The 22,467-nt window shown below is 37.1% G+C and overlaps 1 protein-coding gene across 7 annotated transcripts in view; it reads left to right on the top strand.

Moving 5' to 3' along the window:
- Window positions 1-22,467, top strand: part of LOC127934467 (rho GTPase-activating protein 42) — a 99,314-nt gene that overhangs the window by 47,729 nt on the left and 29,118 nt on the right. For all 7 annotated transcript variants that reach the window (XM_052531876.1, XM_052531874.1, XM_052531879.1 and 4 more), the window contains exon 4: window positions 4,238-4,309. In XM_052531876.1, coding sequence (XP_052387836.1) covers window positions 4,238-4,309 — 72 coding nt within the window. The remainder of the gene's footprint in view (window positions 1-4,237; window positions 4,310-22,467) is intronic.

Here is a 22,467-nt window from a genome sequence, read left to right as displayed (position 1 = left end):
TCAACTAACATAATTACTGATGTTAACACACAGGGAAAATGTGTAATGAACACCTTGCAGATATAAACGGGGTAAATAAAGTTTTATGTTTTGATTAACAGATATCTAACACTTAATGTCGGCGAAACGTTTTATTTTATTTTTTACAAAAGTGCTCTCATTATAATATTAGCCTAAAACGAAACGTTAGCAATTAATGTTCTGCAGTTCTGTTATGAGCTGCGCATGCTGATGATGACCTGTAGAGTGACGCATTTGATAGAGTTTTTAATCAATGGGATTCAACTCATAATTTCATATAGAATACGCTTCGTTATCTATACAACATTACATTAATATTAAGACTTATAGGCTATTTGCAAAAAGGGCCCAAAATGCACATGAACATATCTGCGGGGCTCTGAATGGACGCGTTCTTCACGAAACAATGTGCAAAATCACAGCAGCTAAACTAATAGCATTTTAGTATAATGGTCTTCTCATTATAATAGTATGTATATACAGTCACAGTCTTAATCCAGTCTCTGTGTCAGTTTGAGTCTTGGTAAAGTTTTAAATCCCTGCCGCCAAGATGCTCCTCTGTCGGTCACGGATTATGGAAAGTGGAAGATAAATCTAAAGGGGTGGTTAGATTTATTCTCACACTTTAAAATATTAATTTGAAGCTTCTTTATTTTCAGATTCTTCTAGATTTATCATAATAGGCTGTATATTAACTTATTGGGAGAAAACCAGTAGTTCTACTGTATGTGAAATCAGACATTTAAGCTCCCCCATATAGTCAAAATGGCATAATCAATAACACTCCATGAATGATTGAATGACTGTTAGATTGGTAATCGAATCAGGCTCCTCGAATCGAAGCATCGATTCGTCGACTATTATATTATATTATATTATATTATATTATATTATATTATATTATATTATATAATATTATATTATATTATATTATATTATATTATATTATATTATATTATATTATATTATATTATATTATATTATATTATATTATAACAGGAATGCTGGAGCCTATTCAGCATCTTGGGTTGATTCAGTGTGTCAATTAATGTAAATCAAATATAGTCTATAGAATGCAGTAATATGCTCCTAAAAAAAGTTTATGTCTCATATTTATATCTTATGACATAAAAAATATATCACACAAGCAACGAGTGCATGATCACACAACGCGCTGCTTTTGTCCAAATGACAGAAGTGCAAATCTGATACTGATTTTGTATAACAGTTTTTTTTTTTTTTTTTTTGATAAATTATTATTATGATTTATTTTTCCGATGACGATCCCTTTAAAACCAATTAAAACCCAATAATAGCACAGCATAATTTATCCTTTTAAATCGCAGTATAAATGCATTAATGCCTCTGACCTGCAATAAACAGTCTGTAAATACCAATTCAGATGCAGCAGCCAAAAAAAAGAAGAAGAAAAGAGATGGAGCCTAAAAATGTGTTTAAAACTTCTATGTTGAGTCAAATAAAATATTTATTTCTAAAGCTACTTTTTGCAGTGTTTATTTAATAAATAAATAAACAGCTGTTGACCAATCAGAATCAAGAACTGGAACAGTTTTATAATGTCATGTCATATATCATATTCCTGGTTTGAGACCTTGGGGTTCATATTGACAACAGATTGGGCAAACAACACTATCTTTCTAAAATCTCATTGGTTTTAGTGTGTGTATAGCTGCACACTCTTTTAATCTGTTGACATGACTGCCTTGTTCTACACGGTAGTGAGCTGGGGCTCTGGGTGTAACAATGCAGATGAAAGAACTCATCAAGAAAGCAGGCTTTTTCATCAGAGAAGAACGGAAGCATCTGGAGGTTGTAGAGGAGAGGAGACTGCACTCTCCACCCCCTCTATGACATGGCTGTAGAAATGAACAGCATGTTCTGAAGTAGGCTGATTCAGCTGTGCAACTGAAAGCACTACAGGAAGCCAATCATGTCTACTGCCTAGGGTGGCCATATGTGCCGTTCATACGGGACACGTCCCAGCCAGGATTTTAATACGGCCTAAAATATCAAGGTTTTGGCTATTTGCACTGTGCAGGTTGATCATTGTGTAACATTCATGAGAGCTATAAAGAGCAGAGGAGACGGCTCCTTATGCCTTGAATCGCTTTCACATGTTTGTTCGTTCGTTTGACTTGAAGCATTGTGGTGCACTTTGTTTTGTTTTGTTTTTTGAACGGAGCATATTGCCACCCTACTGCTGCCATAATCAACAACCATGTGCAGTGACACCATTGACCTTTAGTGAACAATCAGATGTTCTTGGGCACAACATTAAAAATCATGCAACATTGTTGCAAACCCCTCAGTGAGCTCCCATAGAACATCCTATCTTCACCTTGGTGATCTCCTAGAACACAGCACACTAGCAATGCCTTTGTAACCACCCAGAGCACCATAATAACCACCTAGCAACATCTTTACAAACCTGTTGCTGTTTCCCAATTCACATATGTATAAATAGTATTCGAAAAGAACTGGCATGTCCCAAAGAGAATTGAGAATTGGCATGTCCCAAATCATAGCAGGTTGAAATGAGTGTTAAAAAACTACAAACATGGTGGATATGTGAGATGATGTAAAGTGGAGAAATGGGTTTGAGTGAAAAAATAATCAATGTATATCCAGTCTGAAAAAAATTATTATTTAATATTATCTGCATTACATTTCATCTGCAGCAAATTTTATACACATATGTTTGGTCATTAACTTTTAAATGCATCATTATGCATTCACACGAGTAGAGTTCTCGGCATGAAGGGTCCACAATTTGCAAATCAACCTGCAACTTCATTTCTCTCTAATATGGTAGGAAAGCAAGTTATACGAAATGTGAATTATGTTAATGTGACAAGACAATTGACAGGGCGGTTTAAATGGTGACAGAATGCACGAAACTAAGCAACAGAGTTGTCTGTTAAAGACACAGTTATGACAAAGTAGTATGTCCCAAAGTTTGCCTACTATTCTGCTACACACTCAAAAGTATGTACTTCTCCTTCACAAAGAATATATTGTACAAGTAGGCTAATTGGGACGCAGCATGGGTGAACACCTAAAGAACACCCTTACATCGCCTAGGCAACCTCCAAGAATACCCTAGCAGCAGACTAGCAATGCCTTGGTAACCACCCAGAGCACCTTACAGCAACTACCTTACAGCATTGTAGCTATTTCCTAGTAACCACTCACAGTATTGTAACAGTTACCTAGTAACAACACCCTAGCGACACTCCTAAAAACCACCTAAGACACCCCAGCAACCACCCAGAGCACTGTGCCAACCACCTAGCAACTCCCCTAGAAACCACCTAGCCATATCTTAGCAAAGCCTGAGTGAGCACCCTATAATTACCTTAGTGACCTCCCAGAATACCCTAGCAGCAAACTAGCAATGCCTTAGTGACCACGCACGACACCATAGCAGCCACCTAGCAACATCATTGCAAAGCCTGTGACCACCCATTGAAAATAAGCTTGTAATGCACTAGCAACCACCTAGAACATCCTTTCAACTTCCTAGCAGAGCCCTAGCAAATACCAGCATAGCAACCACATAGCAACACGAATGTAAATCATCTTGATCTCTGGTACAACATATGCGAACAAACACACAGGCTGATGCTGTAATTGAGAGAGTCTCCTGCTATCTGTCAGTGTGCTATGAGGGGCTTTTAGAGCCCATGATATAGAGATATAGGCATTTTTTAGATTTTAAATGCATGTCTACTGAATCTGTGGATGTGAAACTCCTTCTATGCTCGTTGATGGCCATATTCCTCTTGTTTCATTGCCTGTTTAAAACAAAAAGCTCTTTTCTTATTTCTTTATTGCTCAGATTCACAGTCTTCATGTTATTGCCGATTTCCCTCATTTTAATAGTCTGTGGAGTGAACTGTAGCAGTGTGCTCTGGAGTTCTCATTAAATGAATACTGATGAATGAAGTTTTATCACACTAATCATTACTGTTCTTCTGTCGGTGTGAACGTTCTCACAAGCCTGCCGCAAAAATGTAAACTCACACCACAAATTTGCTCTAAATAGTGAGCTTGTTAAAATTTCTCAGCTTTTGGTGTTAATGCTACACGTTCTTTCGAACTTTCATTCAAGTTGTGAAGTACACCGAAGTTAATGTAGTTTAATGAAGACTGTTTTCTCATGCAATGCCTTGCGTCTGTGCTTGACTGATTGCAGATCCAGAATGCCGATGATGTTCTGATCACACCCTTGGAGAGATTCCGGAAAGAGCAGATTGGAGCAGCCAAGGCAAGTCATCCTATTACACTTCAGAAAATAATCAAATTACCCTGGTATTTAAACTCTGTACCAACACGACTAAAATATGCTACTGATTTATGATTGTGTGTGTTTTTGGAAATGTGTTTGCATTTAGACTTACAAAATCTTGTTTGGAATATATTCTGTGAAAATCTGCTGCTGGGTTATTTATAATTGAAATGATCCCTTATAAGGGTTTTGCTTTTAGCATGTGTTGAAGGACAGAAGATAGTAATATTTTATGAATGTTTAGCCATTACAAGAGTGTCTTTATACCTAAAAAGTACCTAAAAGTGCCTACGGTAATACCATGTTTACCCTGCCATGATTAGTCAAAATATATTGGAATACCAAGAAGTATTGTATATGAATATAATTCTGTCATTGAGACCAATTTCATAATCAAAATAAACTGTAATGGATAAAATCCCGCCCAACGTGTCTTTTCTAACTGAAAGTCTAGTTTTACTCAATGTCATCACAGAAGTAAAATGGGTTTTGAATGTTGTTTTATGGATTTTATTGTTTTATTTTAAATGGATACTGCAGTTCTAATTCTAATTATTGGAGAGCTCTGTTTCCCCCACCCTGGGTTGCCAGATGCAACAAGGAACAAGCTCAAATGACATGTTAGACAACAAACCTTACACTGTAAGTTGAGGAGGTGTTTTAGTATTCCTGTGCTCATAGAGCTTTTTAGATGGATGCCAAGACTTTTTAATTAGGTAGAATTTGCGATCTCTGACCCAGTTATTTTGCTGGCTTCCTTTGGTGTCCAATACTATTGGGTAAAATGGTAGTGGGCGGAGTCACACCGACCAACACAAAAACAGACATTCCGACACAGAACTCATATTTCAAAGCAAAATAACTGGCTGGAGCATTGTTTGTTGGAGAATAGTATATGAACTTAGCATGTTTCATAAATATCTGCAAATAATATGGTATTGTATGATCAAAAAATTACATACATACACTTTTAAAATAGTGATTAAGCAAGATACTATGCATTAAGACATAAATAAAAAATCTTCCTAAACATTTCTAATGTATGTTTTAATGCAAATACTCTGTACTTTGGTGGTACCATGGTAAAATTATGAAAACACATTAGAAATACTTTGATGTGCACAAATACAAAGTTATTTCAAAGAATACATGGCATGGCAAACATGAATTCTGTTGACGTATTTTTAGTTAGTGGTATGAAGGCACTCTCCTAATGGATAAACATTCATAAAATATTATCTTCAGGTATTCAATAATAATACATTTGAATCATGCTAACAGCAAAAACCTTAAATGGAATATTTTCAATCCTAAATAACACAGTGGCAGATTTTGGCAGAATATAGTTCAAACAAAGCTTGTCCACAGTCTGAACACAAACATGTTTCCAAATACACACACACACGGCAGCATCACTGTAAGGTAGAAACTAATTATACATTCAAATAAGCAGCATCAAAATGCCCAGCAGTTTGAGGACCTTGGGGTCTGAAAGATCACAAACACACACACACACACACACATTCAATCACACATATGAACAACTACACTCAGCCCTAAATAAATATATACCTACACACTCGAACACACATGCTGAGTGTCTTCCTTGAGGCGAGTGTTAGGTTCAGCCATCTGTATATAACCCAAGACCTCTGATTTATATTCCCACCTCAAAGCAACTTTTGATTTATTTTGCATGAAAAGGGTTTTTGTGAGTGTGGCCTGTGCTTTGTGGAAGGTTCACTGGCTGGACCAGAGGGCCAGTATTCTCTCTACTCTTGAGCAGAAGAGTGGACACATTGGAAGCAGAGACGGATTCTCATAAACCGAGATCAACTGGTGTCGGGTTGTGGAGCTCTTTCTCTTAGATTTTTAGTAAAAAATAAATATATATATATATATATATATATATATATAGATATATATATATATATATATATATATATATATATATATATATATATATATATATATATATATATATATATGGTTTTAAGTCAGTTATTTCTATGTTTTGCTGTAGTGTGTCATAAGTAAATATCAGTTTACATTTCCAAACATTAGTTTTGCCATTAATTGTAATAATCCAGTGAGATTTGTGTTTGCACAAGGAGTCTGACAGCAGCCAGTGCTCCACACAGAGATCTGATCTCACCATCATCAGTCTGTCTGGAATAATATGAAGAAACAGATCAAACTGAAACAGACTAAATCCAGAAAAACTGGCTATGTCTCCTAGTTTGTCCGTTTTTTTTTTACGCATAGTGTGGTCACACTAAATGTTGATTAAATTTAGTTAAGTTAATAGAAGATAATTAATAAAATCTATTCATGGCATTATTTTTGACAGCATCCTTACTTTACAGCCTTTTTACACAAGTGCCTAAAACTTTGCACAGTACTGTAGCTTTATAGGTTTCTTGAAGCATCTTGGACACGTGGCCACAGTTTTTCTGGATTTCGAAAAACAGTTTGTTCTGTTTCTTCTTGTTATTCCGGACAGACTGGATGATGATGATATCAGATCTCTCTGTGAGATATAATATATGCAATATATATATATATATATATATTTGAGAGCAAATGTGATTTGACTTCATCTTACAGAAAAAAAATATTAAAGTGTTTTCAGAATATAGACTTTATGTGCATGATTTCATATGCCTTATTGTCCTGTTGTACTTCTGTCTGTCTTGTTTTGTTATGTTTTCTTCTGCTTTATATATTTATTTATTTATTTATTTGTTTTTTCTTTTTTTGTTATTTTGTTTGTTTTGTTGCTTTGTTTTGAGGTTTTGTGTTGTCTAGTTTTGTTTTTGTTATTTATTTGTTTGTTTGTTTTTTTCTGCTGTGCAGCACTTTCTCTATGCCTTTTGACTTAAAATGTGATTTATTAATATGCATATATCTGTTATTGCATGGCCATATTTATTTGATGTACATATTTCTCATGCATCTGGTCAGAATGTTATAGCTTTGTATCATGCATTGTAACATCTACATCTCACTCTGTTTTTGTAAACTAAACAAAAGGATCATGACATTCACCTCAGCCTCTCTCTGTAGAAAGTGTGATTATGAAAGTCATCACCCAAGTCTCTTTTTTCACTCTTTATCTCCTTTTTAACCATTTTTATGGCTTATTCCTTTCTCCTGTACTATAAACAGTCCTAATGTTGAGAAGGGATGAAACACTAGCCATGGAGTCAGGAGCCTTACTAAAGGATTATGAGAATGTGGAGGATCTGCCAGCTGCCAGACCTCCTCCTTGCTCAAATTTAGTGTTCAGAGGGTGGCTGGGAGGTGTAGACATCCATATTAGGGAATTAGAGCCTCGCTGCAGCTCCAGCTGGTTAACCGAGTGAGGTCAGTGGCCGATAAAAGGGCCACTCAAGCCTAAAGCCTGAACAATTTATTTCCTGTTGGCCAAACAGTTCTACTCGACACCTCACAGGCACAAGGCTTTAACTATGGAGGAGCTCTTACGTATGGGTCATCGGAGCTTAGAATCACAAGCTGTGCAACGTTAAAAGAACATGAGGAAAGTTTTTGTAGAATTGTACTGTTCTTTCTTCTCCATGCAGTTAATGCCTCATTTTGTATTTTATAACAAATATTTGACATCTCAGTATTAAGTGTAGTTTTTCACATTTGTCTAAGAGATTGATTTTGTTTTATTAATAATTTGGGGTAAATTCGCTTTTTCCTTCCTCTGCAAATGTCACTGGCACAACTCTAGCCCAGAACAGAAGTTAATGATCTCAGCTCATGATATTAAGACTCGCTTGTGTAATTTTCTGTGAGCCACGTCTCATAAAATGGCTCCAACAGGTCATCAAATCGGCATATCAGCTCAAAAACGTATAAATAATTAACAGAGATGGGACCAAGTCACACATGTGCAAGTCTCAAGTAAGTCTCAAGTCTTAATCTTCAAGTCTCAAGTAAGTCCCAAGTATTTTTTTCTTGGGCAAGTCAAGTCAAGTCAAGTCACAAGCTATGTCAAGTCAAGTCCAAGTCAAGTCACCTTAATATTGTTATTTTACCCGCAGAATCTGATCTTAATAAAGTTAAAAGACAAGATATAAGTAACTGTCAGTAAATTAAAATAATTTGGATTTGCATTGTAAATACTCATGTTCAGTAAAATACATCATGGAATCAAACAAAATTGTAACTTCCTAAAATTATTTATTTTTCACTTCTGCCAACAGTGTTTGAAATGTTTTACATTTTCAACATTGAGTCCATAAAACAAATAACAGCTAAACATCCAACAGACTCCTCTCTGAACACCTCTCTCTCTCTCTCTCTCTCTCTCACACACACACACACACACACACGCACACACACACACATACACACACACACACACTCTCTCTCTCTCTCTCTCTCTCTCAGAGTATAGAATCTAAATTGTATTTTCAGTTGTTTCATTCTTTTTGTTATGTACAGTACAGACCAAAAGTTTGGACACACCTTGTCATTCAAAGAGTTTTCTTTATTTTCATGACTATGAAAATTGTAGATTCACACTGAAGGCATAAAGGGCTATTTGACCAAGAAGGAGACTGATGGGGTATATATATATATATATATATATTTATATATATATATATATATCTATATATATATCTATATATATATAGATATATATATATATATATATATATATATATATATATATATATATATATATATATATATATGTAATATGCACTTCTCATGATTGGGTAATCGCGGCAGCTACATTTGTTTTTCTGATTAATTGTTTTGCTCTATGAGAAAGACAAGGTAACTAAATATTCGGGGCTTATGCCCCCTTAGCCCAGCCCTAGCGCCGCCCCTGGAATGCGTTTTTTTGACGGCCTGCTAGCGGATCATTAGGGGCCGTTCACATCACGTCTTTTGCGCGCGCAAGTTCGTTATTTCCAATGTAGACGCGCGGTATGCGTGCTCATAATGGAAGCAACGCGCTCACGACGCGCACCGCATCGAGTTAAAAACATCTCAACTTTTCAGAATGCCGCAAGCGCACCGCAGGTCATGTGACAATAACTAATCAATCAGCTTCATCCTTTCCCGTATCAACGTTGAAAGCTCAGCTAACATGAAGGAACAGTTGTTCGTAGCTGTATATGGATTGCCATTTTGAAATGAATTTAGAAGCAGAGCTACAGGGAGCAATTTTTAGTGCTGCAAATCCATTTATCCTTTGCTGAAATTTCCGCGTCTCCATTGAGAGAGAGCGTGTCATGGATGCTTAGCAACGACAGACGCCCCAAGAGCACTTCTGTCCGAGCGCTTTGGAAAGAAGGAGAAAGCGGCGCGACTAGCGTTTTCCACGCGTTTTTAGTCGCGAACTATTGAAGACAAAAGCGATGACCCTCGGTACCTCTCAGGCTGACATGTTGATGTGATGTGATATCTGATTTAAGTGGGCGTGGTGTGTGTAAGGAAGAGAGGGCATGACTGATGATAGTGTCCTGATCGAGTCACGACGCTATTCTCAGCCTGCGCTCCAGCTGAGTAATCAACTTTATTTAAAAAAATAATTTATATATTTTATATTCAAACTGAATATATGATTTGATTAACACTCAAGTCATTCAAGTCATCGTGTCTCAAGTCAAGTCAAGTCCCGAGTCTTTAACTTCCAAGTCCGAGTCAAGTCTCAAGTCCTAAAAATAGCGACTCGAGTCGACTCGAGTCCAAGTCACCAAGTCACAAGTCCCCATGTCTGATAATTAAAGCTGCATCGTCAAACTGGACCACAAACTTACCATATGCCAGTCATACAGTCATTGCCAACAGTATTATCTAGTTCACTGAACTAAAATCGGCAGCAAGCACTTCTTACCTTGCCCATGAAAGTAGGTTTGTATAGTTTATTGATAATAAAACATGTAACTTGCCAATTTGGCTATAGAAACCACTTGGGCCATTCTACAAAACATTCGCCCCTTATATAAATAACTTTGACAATGACTAGCTGGTGTCAGCTTGTACTGTGTGTTTATACTGAGTTTACTAACTAATGTGATACAGTATGTGGCATTTTCTAGACATATTACAGAAATGCTTTTACTTTATTGTATATTTTTGTATGTGCTCTTTCTTGAGGTTAATTTCTTTATTTTGCTAATATTTACAATTTTGATTCAAGTCCAATTTATTTGTATAGCACTTTACACAGTGCAAATTGTTTGCATATAAGTAGCTATACAGAAAATCATGTTGATGTTTATAATATTTTAATATCTTCAATATTATAAATTTGTATTCGTGTTTACCAGAGTGGAGGTAGTTAAGTGCAATAAGGCGGTGAAAAAAAAATTATGATGTATTTTTTTTAGCTGTAAAAATGTCAACCCTGTTATCATACGTTTTTAGAGTACATCAAATTAAAATTCTCTGTGAGACACCTACTTTAATGACCTTACACACAAAACATTTAGGGACATATTTTAACGATCTAAACGTGAAATGTAAAGTGACGGAAAAACAGTCTGTGTGCCGGGGTGCATTTTTGGAATGGGTTGTCCCTATTCTCTTAATAAGTAATGGGCGTAATGTTCAATAAACCAACCAGAGTGTCTTTAATCTCCAATTCCCTTTAAGAGTGAGATGCGGAAAAGCTGAATAAAGAAACCGATCTGCTCGTGCGCGAAGTTAACCCTCTGGAGTCTAAGGGTATTTTTGGGGCCTGGAGAAGTTTTGTCATGCCCTGACATTTGTGCTTTTTTCAGTTTCTTATAAATATCTAAATGGGTAAAGTCTAATATCACTGTAATCAGCACAAACTGGGCTATAATAATATGTGAAATGCATGTATGTACACGATTGTATTTTTGAGAAAAAAAAAAAATGTTATGCATGGTTAGTGAAAAACTAAAAATGTTAAATCACTCGAATAAGGCCATAAAACACATACACAACATTGGTTCCCGGGATTGTTGAGAACTGGAGCTTGTAGCCTAGAGTTTTTCTTTCTAAATTATGCGAAAATCATCTTGCTTACTCATTCACAGAAAACAATATATTGATTTAAATTTTCTAAGACACTTTTTGTTGGTAAAAGTCATATGCGAGTAGGCGTCAACTATCATGAATATCATTGTGATTTACACCTGAGAAGACAAAGGCCTGCATAATGAGCTGCATAATGAGCCTCTCATTCAACTGTGCCACTGTGAGGGAGGACTTACAAGAAAGAATGTGAGAACAAAATAAAAGTATATTATTTTATGTTTGTAGTTTATTAAGAATATATTTAATTATCCCACAACATAATTTAATATCCACTTGGGGGAGCAATTAAACAGTTTATTAGGGACAATCAAAGCTGACTTTCAAACACATTTTTGGGCATCCTTATTCCAGTCACACAATCCTTCAGAAATCCTTTTAACAATCTTATTTTCTACCAAAAAAAAACATTTATTATCATCATCATCATCATCATCATCATTATTATTAATGTCGAAAAGAGCTGAGAATATGTTTCAGTTTTTTTTAGGGGGAATAAATTGAAAGAACTGCATTGTTTTTACATTTGTTAGAGTTATGTCTATTTGACACATTTATATTATTTACATCAAGCTTTTGAATGGTATAGTATTGTATACTGTTATTGAAACTTCATAATGTTTCACTTGATTATACATTTAGTCAGGAATTACAGTTTGGAAAAAGTATTTGGAAAAAGTCTAACTAGTAAAATGTTTACACGTTATGTGAAAACTAGTGCGTGAGCAGATCATCTACGGGACAAGCAGGAATCCACCAAAGCTTCCCAAGGTGAAGAAGGCGTGGAATAAAGTAGAATTTCGTTCATCATTATAAGTAGTAATAGGCTGAATTACAAATAGGTAGCCTAATTCTTATACACGCAATGACTATCCATCATTACATTTTCATATTTATGTAGCCTACACAATAATATTATTTTACACTGTAATCCTTTTGTTTTTAATATTTGGCATGTTTGTATTATGCGCATCCCTGTGTGTAATAAGCAAAGTCAATGCGCACTGTGGACCCGCCCAGAGGCGCATTTTCTACCAACGCGCTCTTTAAATAATACAAAAATATTGTGTCATTGACTTTAGACTTTAGACCAGGTTTGAGTTGGTCTATGGCGCAGTCTATTTTCAGCTCCTTAAAACAGCAATGTGTCAGCAATGTGCCTGAACACACCTATTTTTTAGACCAGCACGCCCATGGGTGCACAAATGGGTGCAAATGCATTTGCTAAATGTGAACGGCGCCGGACTGAAACTAGCAAACACACTTGTGCTGCGCCTTGCATTGAATTGCGCCAGGTGTATGATAGGGCCCTTAAAGTCAAAAAGGTAAAACATAAAATCATCAAGCTGCCAAACCTGTTACCTTCCTTTAACCCTGAAAACATCACATTTAAATTCTCATTCTAAGAAGCACCTTTTAGTTTCATGACGTCAAGCACAAAACTTTTAAAGTCAAATAGACAACAGTGAACCCTGTTAAGTTCCTGAAGGAATAATTATACCACAAGTAGTATTAAGATTTATTAATTTAACTTGATATCGCACAATGCAGTTTATATCTGAAATGTAAAATGCATTTTAAAAATCGCCTCACAAACTTTTGCCTATTTGCCCAGCAGCAGTTAGATCATCAAGGCCAATAGAGTAATGATGGATGTGGGCCCATGGTTTTCTGTCAGAGTGACGGCTGGAGATACGAGGCACGTGTGAAGCCACCTCTGGACTGATGGTGGCTGGAGCAGGTGGCAGAAGGCAGGGGGTGAATGAACATCTGCCCTGACCGGGACTTTGCTAATGAAACATGCCGCTATGAGATTGACTAAGTGGTTACACAGTCAGATTGGCAGACAGAAGACCACAAATGAGAAATGAGTTCCTATATAAAGCTAGATATCTTACGAAGGACGCTTATTTTGATTGATAAAACATAAAGTTTGAAAAGAGTGAAGGAAGAGGAGTGTTGATTGTGTGGAGATGTGTTAAAACTCTCAGAAAAAAAGGTACAAAAGCTGTCACTGGGGTGGTACCTTTTCAAAAGGTACACTTTTATAGCTTTTTGGTACTAATATGTACACTTCATGCACTCCCTTTAAGGTACAAATGTGGATTCTTTAGGTACAAATGTGTGCCTTTTGAAAAGGTACAACCCCGGTGACAACTTTTGTACCTTTTATTTATTTTTATTTTTTTGAGATTGTTTGTATTTGCATTGATGTGTACGATCTTGCTTAAGACACGACTTTGTTGGAGGAACTAGTGTAAGGAGGAACTAACTACAGATTTCATATCTTCAGGGCCACAGCGTGGCACTTCATGCATAGTTGTACTTTATGTATGTGTGTTTTCAGTTTCGTTTGTGAGGTTCCTTTTCAGTTAGGTTTCTATTGTAAGGTGAATAAAAGTGGCTGACTGAGATTGTGAAGCAGAGCCGGTGTGTTCAGTTGTATGTGCATCTCTGAGACCTTGCATTTCCAGCCGGCAGGTCGAGCTAACCCTGGTCAAAGACAGAGCTGAGGTTTTGTTTATGTCCTCAACCACTGGGAAATTCACAGACAAGAGTTCGCTTACACAAAAAACTCACACCGTCAGTCACGACACACACTCCCACTTCCCTAGACCAGCATGCATATCTGATGACATTCAAAGGTAACAGCCAAACTTGGAGCATTGTGCAAACATGCAATTACTTAAAGAAGTACATTGTGAATGGGGAACAACTTGTAATCATGAGCAAGAAGTAATCCATACGTACTTTGTTCATAGAGTTCAGTAATTGTAGATGCATGTCCTTTTGTTTATAACTGTTTATCTACTTAAATATTGAGTTTAAGCAACCAGTATGGTTTTAGATGTCTACCACCTACATTGGCAACTTGTTGTTGTAGTTGTTGTTTTTGTTGTTGTTGTTTTTTAAGTTGGAACAGTTTTTATCAATACTTTCCAATTAAAAACGTAAAAAAATAATAAGAAGAATAATAAAAAAAAAGATATTGAGTAAAATTTTATACAGTATGTATGGGTATTAGTGGTGGGCCGTTATCGGCGTTAACGTGCTGCGTTAACGCAAGACTCTTATCGGGCAATAAAAAAAATATCGCCGTTAATCTATTCTCAAAGTTGGGTTGGGAGCTGGGTCTATACTAAGCAAGCTTATGATGACTTTCACCATGATATTTTATATAACTGACTGGCTGAGGCCAACCTAAAAAGATGCTCAGGACAGTTGACGGGCCACTGCTGCGCATCGTCACGAAAGCTTATCTTTTTCACGTGTTTTAAGACGTACCGCTTGTCGATTTAAACATTAAAGCATCCAAACACAAGACACGGAAAAGCTGAACATTTATAAATTTATTTATTCATTTATTTTTTACACAGGGCGCAAGCAGCTTGACATAATACTGTAGAACCCATTATTATCAGTGATGCTGTGTACACTGGATTCAGTGAACTGATGCCTCATTCTATTTCTATTTATGACGTACTGATACAAAGTTCAGTTGATATGCAATGGTTGCATCCAGTTTAGACAGCCTCAAGTTGGTGCCACATCTGGTGTAGACATAGTGTAATTCTTCTTTTTCCTCTTTTAAACAGTTTTTCTAAAACATTCTAATGTGTCATATTATTGAGCATTGAATATTCACAGTATAGAATGGCCATGTAATTGGGTTGCAAAAAATGCTTCTGAATTTGGGGGGAAAAGCACCTATCAGTCAACTCTTACTATTTATTTCACCTGGAAACTGAAATGTAGACAGTCACACATTTTTTGTCAAAATAGGTTGCAATTTTAAACCATGACTTCAACAATTTTAAAAGAAAATGACAGTCAAGACTCACTGAGTTTATAACAGTATATTCTGGGATTGCATATTCCTTGAAGGATGTACTATATGTAATGCTGTCTGCTGTTTGGAACAGCTCTGTGATGCCTTATAATGTTGTCTAGAACTTTAGAACCAAGTTACAAATATCTGTGGCAGGACAAGAAATACATAATATCTGAGGTTTTGCTGTCAGGTCTTTCTAGGGTTTTAAAATTCACGATGAATGGACTGCATCAGGTCATCATCTGCTCAAGGCCTGTCTAATCTAGGGCACTTCCTGTCTGGTGCAGAGTGCTGTACAGTGTGTTTTTGAATAACTTTTCTCTGCAGGAGGTGGACAGATTCAAAGATTACTTCAAACCTTCATCAGAATAAGAGCTGTGAGGGGAGCTTCTTGCCTCCAGAAATAGTTCAAAATAAGAGGTGGGAAGCTGACCCTTTACCCTTATGCGCTTGGCAGGAAATAATAGCTTTTATGTCTAAGGTTGATCAAAAGTTGAGGGAAGAACAGTTCCCGTCTCTGTGACGCTTTCATGAAACAAGAATTGAAATGCGCTGCAGTATGTTATAGTATTCAGTTCTGTGATTACAGAGTTCTGATGTTTGCATAATAAGATTAAAAATGATGGCTTGGTAACTGTTGTGCTAAAGTTCTTTGAATCATTCAGGATCATTTTCATAATAAGGTGCCTTGCAGCTTCCTTGTGATCACAAATATTGCTTTTTTTATATCATCGCCGGACACTCTGTCTAATTAGTCATGAGAAAGTTTGCCGGATAAAATTGTTCATTGTTATTATTTATTCAATGTTTTATTTTATTTTTTTAAAGAGCACTGCGCTGCATCAGTAGAGCTTCAGTGTCTCAGGCACAGGTAATGTCCCACCTGCTCTTATCAGGTAACAGAAGACTGAATAGAACTTAATGAGTTTAAGAGAAGTGTTGTGTGAAGATGTTCAGGATGTCACTACACATTATGATCCACAGCTCTATAGTGAGCATCACAGGACTGAGACAACTTCTCTTCACTTCTCTTCTCTTCTCTTCTCTTCTCTTCTAATACCTATATTTTATCTCTGGATATTCTCTCTTTTCTTCTTCTCTTGTCTCATCTTGTCCCCTCCTCTACTCACCCATTGTCTCATCTCTCTTCTATTCTCCAGTTTCAGCTTGTCTGGTTTTCTTATCTTGTCTCATTTAAGCTTGTCTTTTCTTTTATCTTATTACTTATTATCACCTCTCCCCTTTTCTTGTCTGTTCTTAATTTTTCTCTTGTCTCATCTTGTCTTCCCTTGTTCTCTCTGCTCCTTGTCTTGTGTTGTTTTCACTTCTCTTCTCATCTCAGTTTCTTTTCTCTTATCCTCTCTCATTTTTTATTGAATCTTCTCTGTTCTTGTCTTTCTTGTCATTATCTCCTCATCTCTTCACTTTTCTTGTCTTGTTTCTTAATTTTGTCCTCTCATTTGTCTCTTCTCATCTCATCTTAGTTTGTCTCCTCTTCCCTGTTCTTGTCTCATCTTCTCTCCTCTCTTCTCTTCATCTCATTTTGTCTTCATTGCTTAGCTCGTTTTAGTTTGTCACTCATCATGTACTGTCTGCTTTTCATCTTTACTCATCCTTTTTTACTGTTGTCTTCTGTCTTTTTCTCTCGTCTTGTCCCAGCTCACCTCATCTCCTCTGTTCTTCTTCTCTTGTCCTCTGGTCTCTTCTTTTTTCTTTTCCTTTCACTTCTTTTTTCTTGTCTCATCACTTCTCCTCTTCTCTTTTCTCCTCTCCACTTGTCTTGCCTCGATTTGTCTCTTCTCTTCACTCATCTGGTTGTATATTGTCTTTTCTCCTCTCCTTCACTTGTATTGTATCTGTATTTTTCCATCTCATCTCATCTTCTCTACTCTATTTTCCCGTCACTGCCTGTCTCATACACTCATATTGTCCATTCCTCTCATCTTTTCCTCTCTTATCTCCTCTTTTGGTACTAAGTAAGGTGATCCTCTCATATTTATTAATTGACGTTTTATCAGAGTGATACAAACAGTGGCAAAACATTCCATCACAGTTGTTTATATTTGGCACCAAGCTTGGAAAATGTGGATATTGGCTAATGTCTTCTAAAAGCAGAAGAGAGAAAGAATAAAGAGTAAGAGTCTGGGCTGTTTGTGCTGTCCACCCTTGGGGGTGTTGGTTTGTGTCCCCTTGGAGCTGTCAGTATCTCAGGCAGTGATTGCTCAAAATCGGTGCCATCTGCCTGTCTGGCCAGGTGGCTTCGCAGGCTCCAGGATTCTCTCTCTGTGTGTGTGTGTGCGTGCTCGTGCACATATGTTTGTTTGCCTGGCTTTTTTGTCCCTTTGTGGGGGATCTGAAGTCTGTCTGTCATGCAGAGCCCCATTCGTTGCACAGTGGTCTTTAACCTGGCTGCAGTTCACACTGCCCCCGTGAGCAGAGGTCACGTGAGGTCGTCTCAGCAGAGGATGGCAGTAAATTGTTGAAAGTCTGAAACAATGCCCTGATGGCCACACTGATGGTCCTGCAGACGCCCTGCAGGATCAACGAAACAGGATCACACTGCGTAGCGTGTCTCGGCACCTTATAGGTAGCACTGCATTGACTCTGTTACTGTAGGAGCACCACATTTCCAGAAATATTCAATATGAGTTTGCCAAGTTCTACTTGTGCCCTGTGTTGTTTGGAGTGCTTTCATAGTTAGGGCTGGGTATCAATTTTGATGCTTGATTTTAAACCGAAAAATGTCATTTGTCAATTGCTACCAAATTTCGATACCTAAGGGTATCTCGTCAATGTCATGAAACATGCTTAATGTGCCTAAATCAGTGCTGGTAATCAGCTCTGGTGAGGAATCAAGGAAAAACACTAGTTCACACCGATTACACCCAGATACGTGACTCACACATGAGGCTGTAGTGTGTAAGCGTCCCAACACCCATTAATGTACATTTACATTTTGAATAGCATTTTAATATGAAAAACGATCCTCGTCCATACTAACATTTCCACTGCGTTTCAGAAAAGATCTCTGTCCCAACTACATGACCAAAAACACACGTCATGTGATCTTAGATGCACACTTTGCTCGTAATAACTTCAGATTGCAATCTAATGTGTGTTTTGGCCATATGTTGCTAAAATATGTTATTTTTAACCTTCTATATCAAGCTAATCACTACACCTTCTCATGTAACACCCTGTAAAATAGGCAGAACCTCATGAAAATCGCATACAAATCATATACTGTCATAATCGTGTGTTTATTACCTTCATGTTTCATCTGTAGAAATGTTGTTGTTTTTTGGGTTTCATTTGTACAGAACTGAAGGCTGGAGTGTAATGGATGTATGTCATCAGAGACAGGACATGTTATGAATGTGTAATATGAGTGACATATGAGCAGAGAATGAGCTTCCTCTGAATCAGAACAGCGATTGTGGAAGAGAAAACACAGGCAGACAGCGCTGGATGCAACCAGGCGGCAAGGAAGTCATCCGGAAGTTGAAGTCGGCCGCGAGCTGCCATCTTGTAGCAGAACTTCACTTGCGTTAGCATCCCATTGACTTTGCATTCATTTTGGTGTCACTTTGACGGCGAATGACTTTACATCTGAGGCATTTAAAAAGACTCCATTTGTCCATTATTTATTTCTAAAGATACACGACAGTGTATAAAGGGCTCCATTACCTTCTATGTTACATTATGGCCCCATAGAAACAGTTTTTGTAAAAATAGGCTAACGATTGTGTCATAACCACTCGACTCTCTGTCGCACAGTAGAGAAATTACCGTACAGACAGGAGGAGAAGCTCGCAGGCAATTAACTTAATATGGCGTACTGGCGTTACATTTTAAAATACTATACAAAATAATTAATCAGAATACTTACTCCTGCTCACTCACGCCAAAGAACTACCCGCTCAAGATCGCCGTCTCTGCAAGATTAACGATGGCAGTTTGCACGCACAGCTACTAGAAGATTTACATCTGTCAGACAGGTTGTTGACGTCGTCAAGCTTCGTTTGAGTCTGCGCGTCAGAAACGGAAGTGCTAAAAAACGCTAAAAATGGGCTTCACTTGTCTCAATTGAGTTCCAATGGGGTCGCTGTGTCCATTTCTTTTACTGTCTATGGATGCAGCTAATGCTTAACAGTTAACAGGGAAATTCATAGAAATTGTTATTCTGTCTGAACTACGCATTTTAAAATGAAACACACCAGTGTAAATGTAGCCTAAACGATGCGGAAACTGAAAGCTATTTGAACTTTATAACAACTATTTTCATTGATTTCTTGTGTTGGTTACATTTTGTTATCCAATGTCAAAGAAACATTATTAACCTCAGCTGACATATGGATTAAGCAAAATAATTAGTAAATGTGTTTTAAAGTGTGATTTAAAATTTTTATCTGACTATAAGATGTTTTATTGTTAATTTAAGAGGCTATTATTCATTTAAGTTATTTTGGACTCAAGGTTGACATACTGAATAAATAAGTAAAATGTAAATTTTGTGTTTCCATCCTAACATGACATAGTTTCCTGCTAGTTTGGAGCCGGTCTGCAGCCAGTTCTCTCCATAACTCCGTGCAGTGTTTGTGAATGGAGTGGTTGTGTGTTGGACTACTGAGGCATTTCTTGGTGTGGTGACTGTGGCTGTAGTGTGTTTGTGGATGACCACTGAGGTCCTACCGTTCATCCTTACTCTGTGGCTTGGGATCTACGGGTCACTGTGGTTTGTTTCTTTGCTCCAACAGAGACAGCTTGTTTGCAGAATTGATTTCCCTTTTCATACTCTGGACTTTCTATTTTAGTTACTGCATTAAGAATTATTAGTAGAGATTGTCATGTGATCTCAACATGGCTGCCCCATGACCTACCGCTTCTTTTTAGGTCACTTGTATGATTTTTTGAATCTCATGTGACTGCACATCATTAAAATGTTTAAAATACATCGAATTGCCGATTTGTAGAATAATTTTGGTTTAATTTTCAAATGATTAAGTATTTGATTCCATTAATACTTTGGATATTACACATTTATTTTACTCTATTTAAATCAGCTTTGCAGACTTCCACTTTTTCATCTAAATTCTAAATACAGATACTGCAGGGACCAACTTATAAGCAAACCCTGAAGTAATTTGTAGACTTTTTAGTATTACTGTCTTTTTATAGCTGAAATTCTTATCAAATTTTCCATTATTGTCAGAATAAACAAACACATATGAATTCTGTGGATTTGTGTGGGCCTGGTAATGATAAAGCCTCTGGCTTATTTCTTTGGTTTGTTGTTTTTTTTACTTCTAGTTTGAGTGGTTATAGAGAATTATCCCATTGATTTACAATGGGATCCCATTGATCCCAGTTTAATTCTCATAGTTGTATTTATCTCTGATTCTCCCTCTCTCAGCATCTGTGTGTTGGAGAGAGAGAATATGTGTTTCCTTCAGTCAGGTTTTTGCAGTATTCATCTAAAAAAAAAAAAAATGTCATCAAGCCCAAAGATCCAGTATATTGTATTCCTCTGTCATGCTCTCATATAAAGCAAACAAACCCGATGGGTAATTTATTTGCTGTCAAGACACCATCTTATGTGTTTATTCATTTATTTGTCTGTTTTATTGTTTAGGAGTACGAGTCAGATATAGACACGACAGATTCCTCTGGAAAGATTTTCTCTTGGACACAGTAGAGGTCTTAAGACTCAATCTTGCTATTACTTATTGATTGTTGTCAGGAATTTGGAAACGTGGTGGATGCAGAACTGTTATTATTTTGTCACTCAGGTTGTGTGGTGGTGAGATTGTTCAAGCGCATTGTTTAGCTAAGTCATATCAGTAGCCGTTATATGGAGTCGAGGGTTATTGGAGGGGCCATGGGAATGAAAATACACACTCAAGCTCGAGTTTCACTGGAAATTTCCGTTCACTGCATGACTGTGTATAACTACAACTATAGCTATCTTCAGAATAGCATGTTAACATGCTGTTTTCACAGTATGCACTAAGTATACTGTGCTCAGTATACACATTTTTCTGTACATATTTGCACTTTTTTTATATAAATAGTATTGAGGTTTTTCGAAAATGTTTAGGATCACATATATGGCGCTCATGCATTAACCTCAAGGCCCTGCATTAACCCTGGCCCTCAAACAAACCAGCTTGCTTCTTTTGACAGTGGTCCAAACAAACCCTCTGTCATTTCCCATGCTCCCACTCAGAACAGCACTTAAGTTGCTACAAAGAAACCGAGCACTTTAAAATTTACATATGACCTTTGAATATAGTGATAACTGTAGAATCTAGAATCGCTGCATGAAAGGCCTTGGGCAAGACAACTCAGGTGTGAAAACACTGAATGGAGTCAGGGACTTTTGAAGGGTTCAGTGTTGTGGATTCTCTTGTGTGAAAATCTCCTCTCGTGAAGTTGTGACAGGGAATGGAAGAAGCAGATGGATATCTGAATGATACATTCACGTCTGTTACTCTTCAATCTCTCTTTTCATCTAAAGCTTGCTGATAAAAAGTGCACCAAGTTTTTTTTTTTAAATAAACTGTTTTGTGCAATGGTGTTTCCACACCAATAGGTGTCAATATAAAGTCTAAGACCACAGTCATGTGGTAAGTGAAGCCAAACAAATTACTCTGAGCACTCAAGGGCTTTGTCCGAAAGCTTAGGCAGCGAACTTGTTGCCTTTTGCTCTATCGGGCAATGGCTTTATAGGCAGCATTTGTACACAAAGGGTACCTCACTTAATGATTTCAGACAGATTTCTGAGGCAGCATAATGGTTTAATGATCTACAACAAAATAGAGAGAGCTGAATATTTAATTATTGCATTTATGCTGCCTTCAAAAATCTGATGAGGGTTAGGGCTGGGCGATATTCGATTTCCGATTTTTTTCCGATTTTCCCCGCTACTTAAGGAAAGCAATAAGTACAAACAGCAGACAACTTAAAGCAAATTTAGCTTTTATTTTAATCAAAAGTAGGGGTGCTCTGATCACGATCGGCCGATCGTTATGCGCATCTCGTCAGTAAAGCCGGTTCTCTAATCAGCGGTAAATTCCCTCAGGTGCGTGATTTCACATCGAGCAGCTGTTACTACACAGAGCCGTTTGTTAACTGAGAAGATGCGCAAATAAACGCTGAAAATGAAGTGGATTTGCGCATCTTCTCAGTTAACAATGGCTTCTTGTAGTAACAGCTGCTCTATGTGAAATCACACACCTGAGGGAATTTACCGCTGATTAGAAAACCGGCTTTACTG

This window comes from Carassius gibelio, chromosome A18 (genome assembly GCF_023724105.1).
Source record: "Carassius gibelio isolate Cgi1373 ecotype wild population from Czech Republic chromosome A18, carGib1.2-hapl.c, whole genome shotgun sequence".
Lineage (NCBI taxonomy): Eukaryota > Metazoa > Chordata > Actinopteri > Cypriniformes > Cyprinidae > Carassius > Carassius gibelio.
This window is presented reverse-complemented; position numbering and strand designations above follow the sequence as displayed.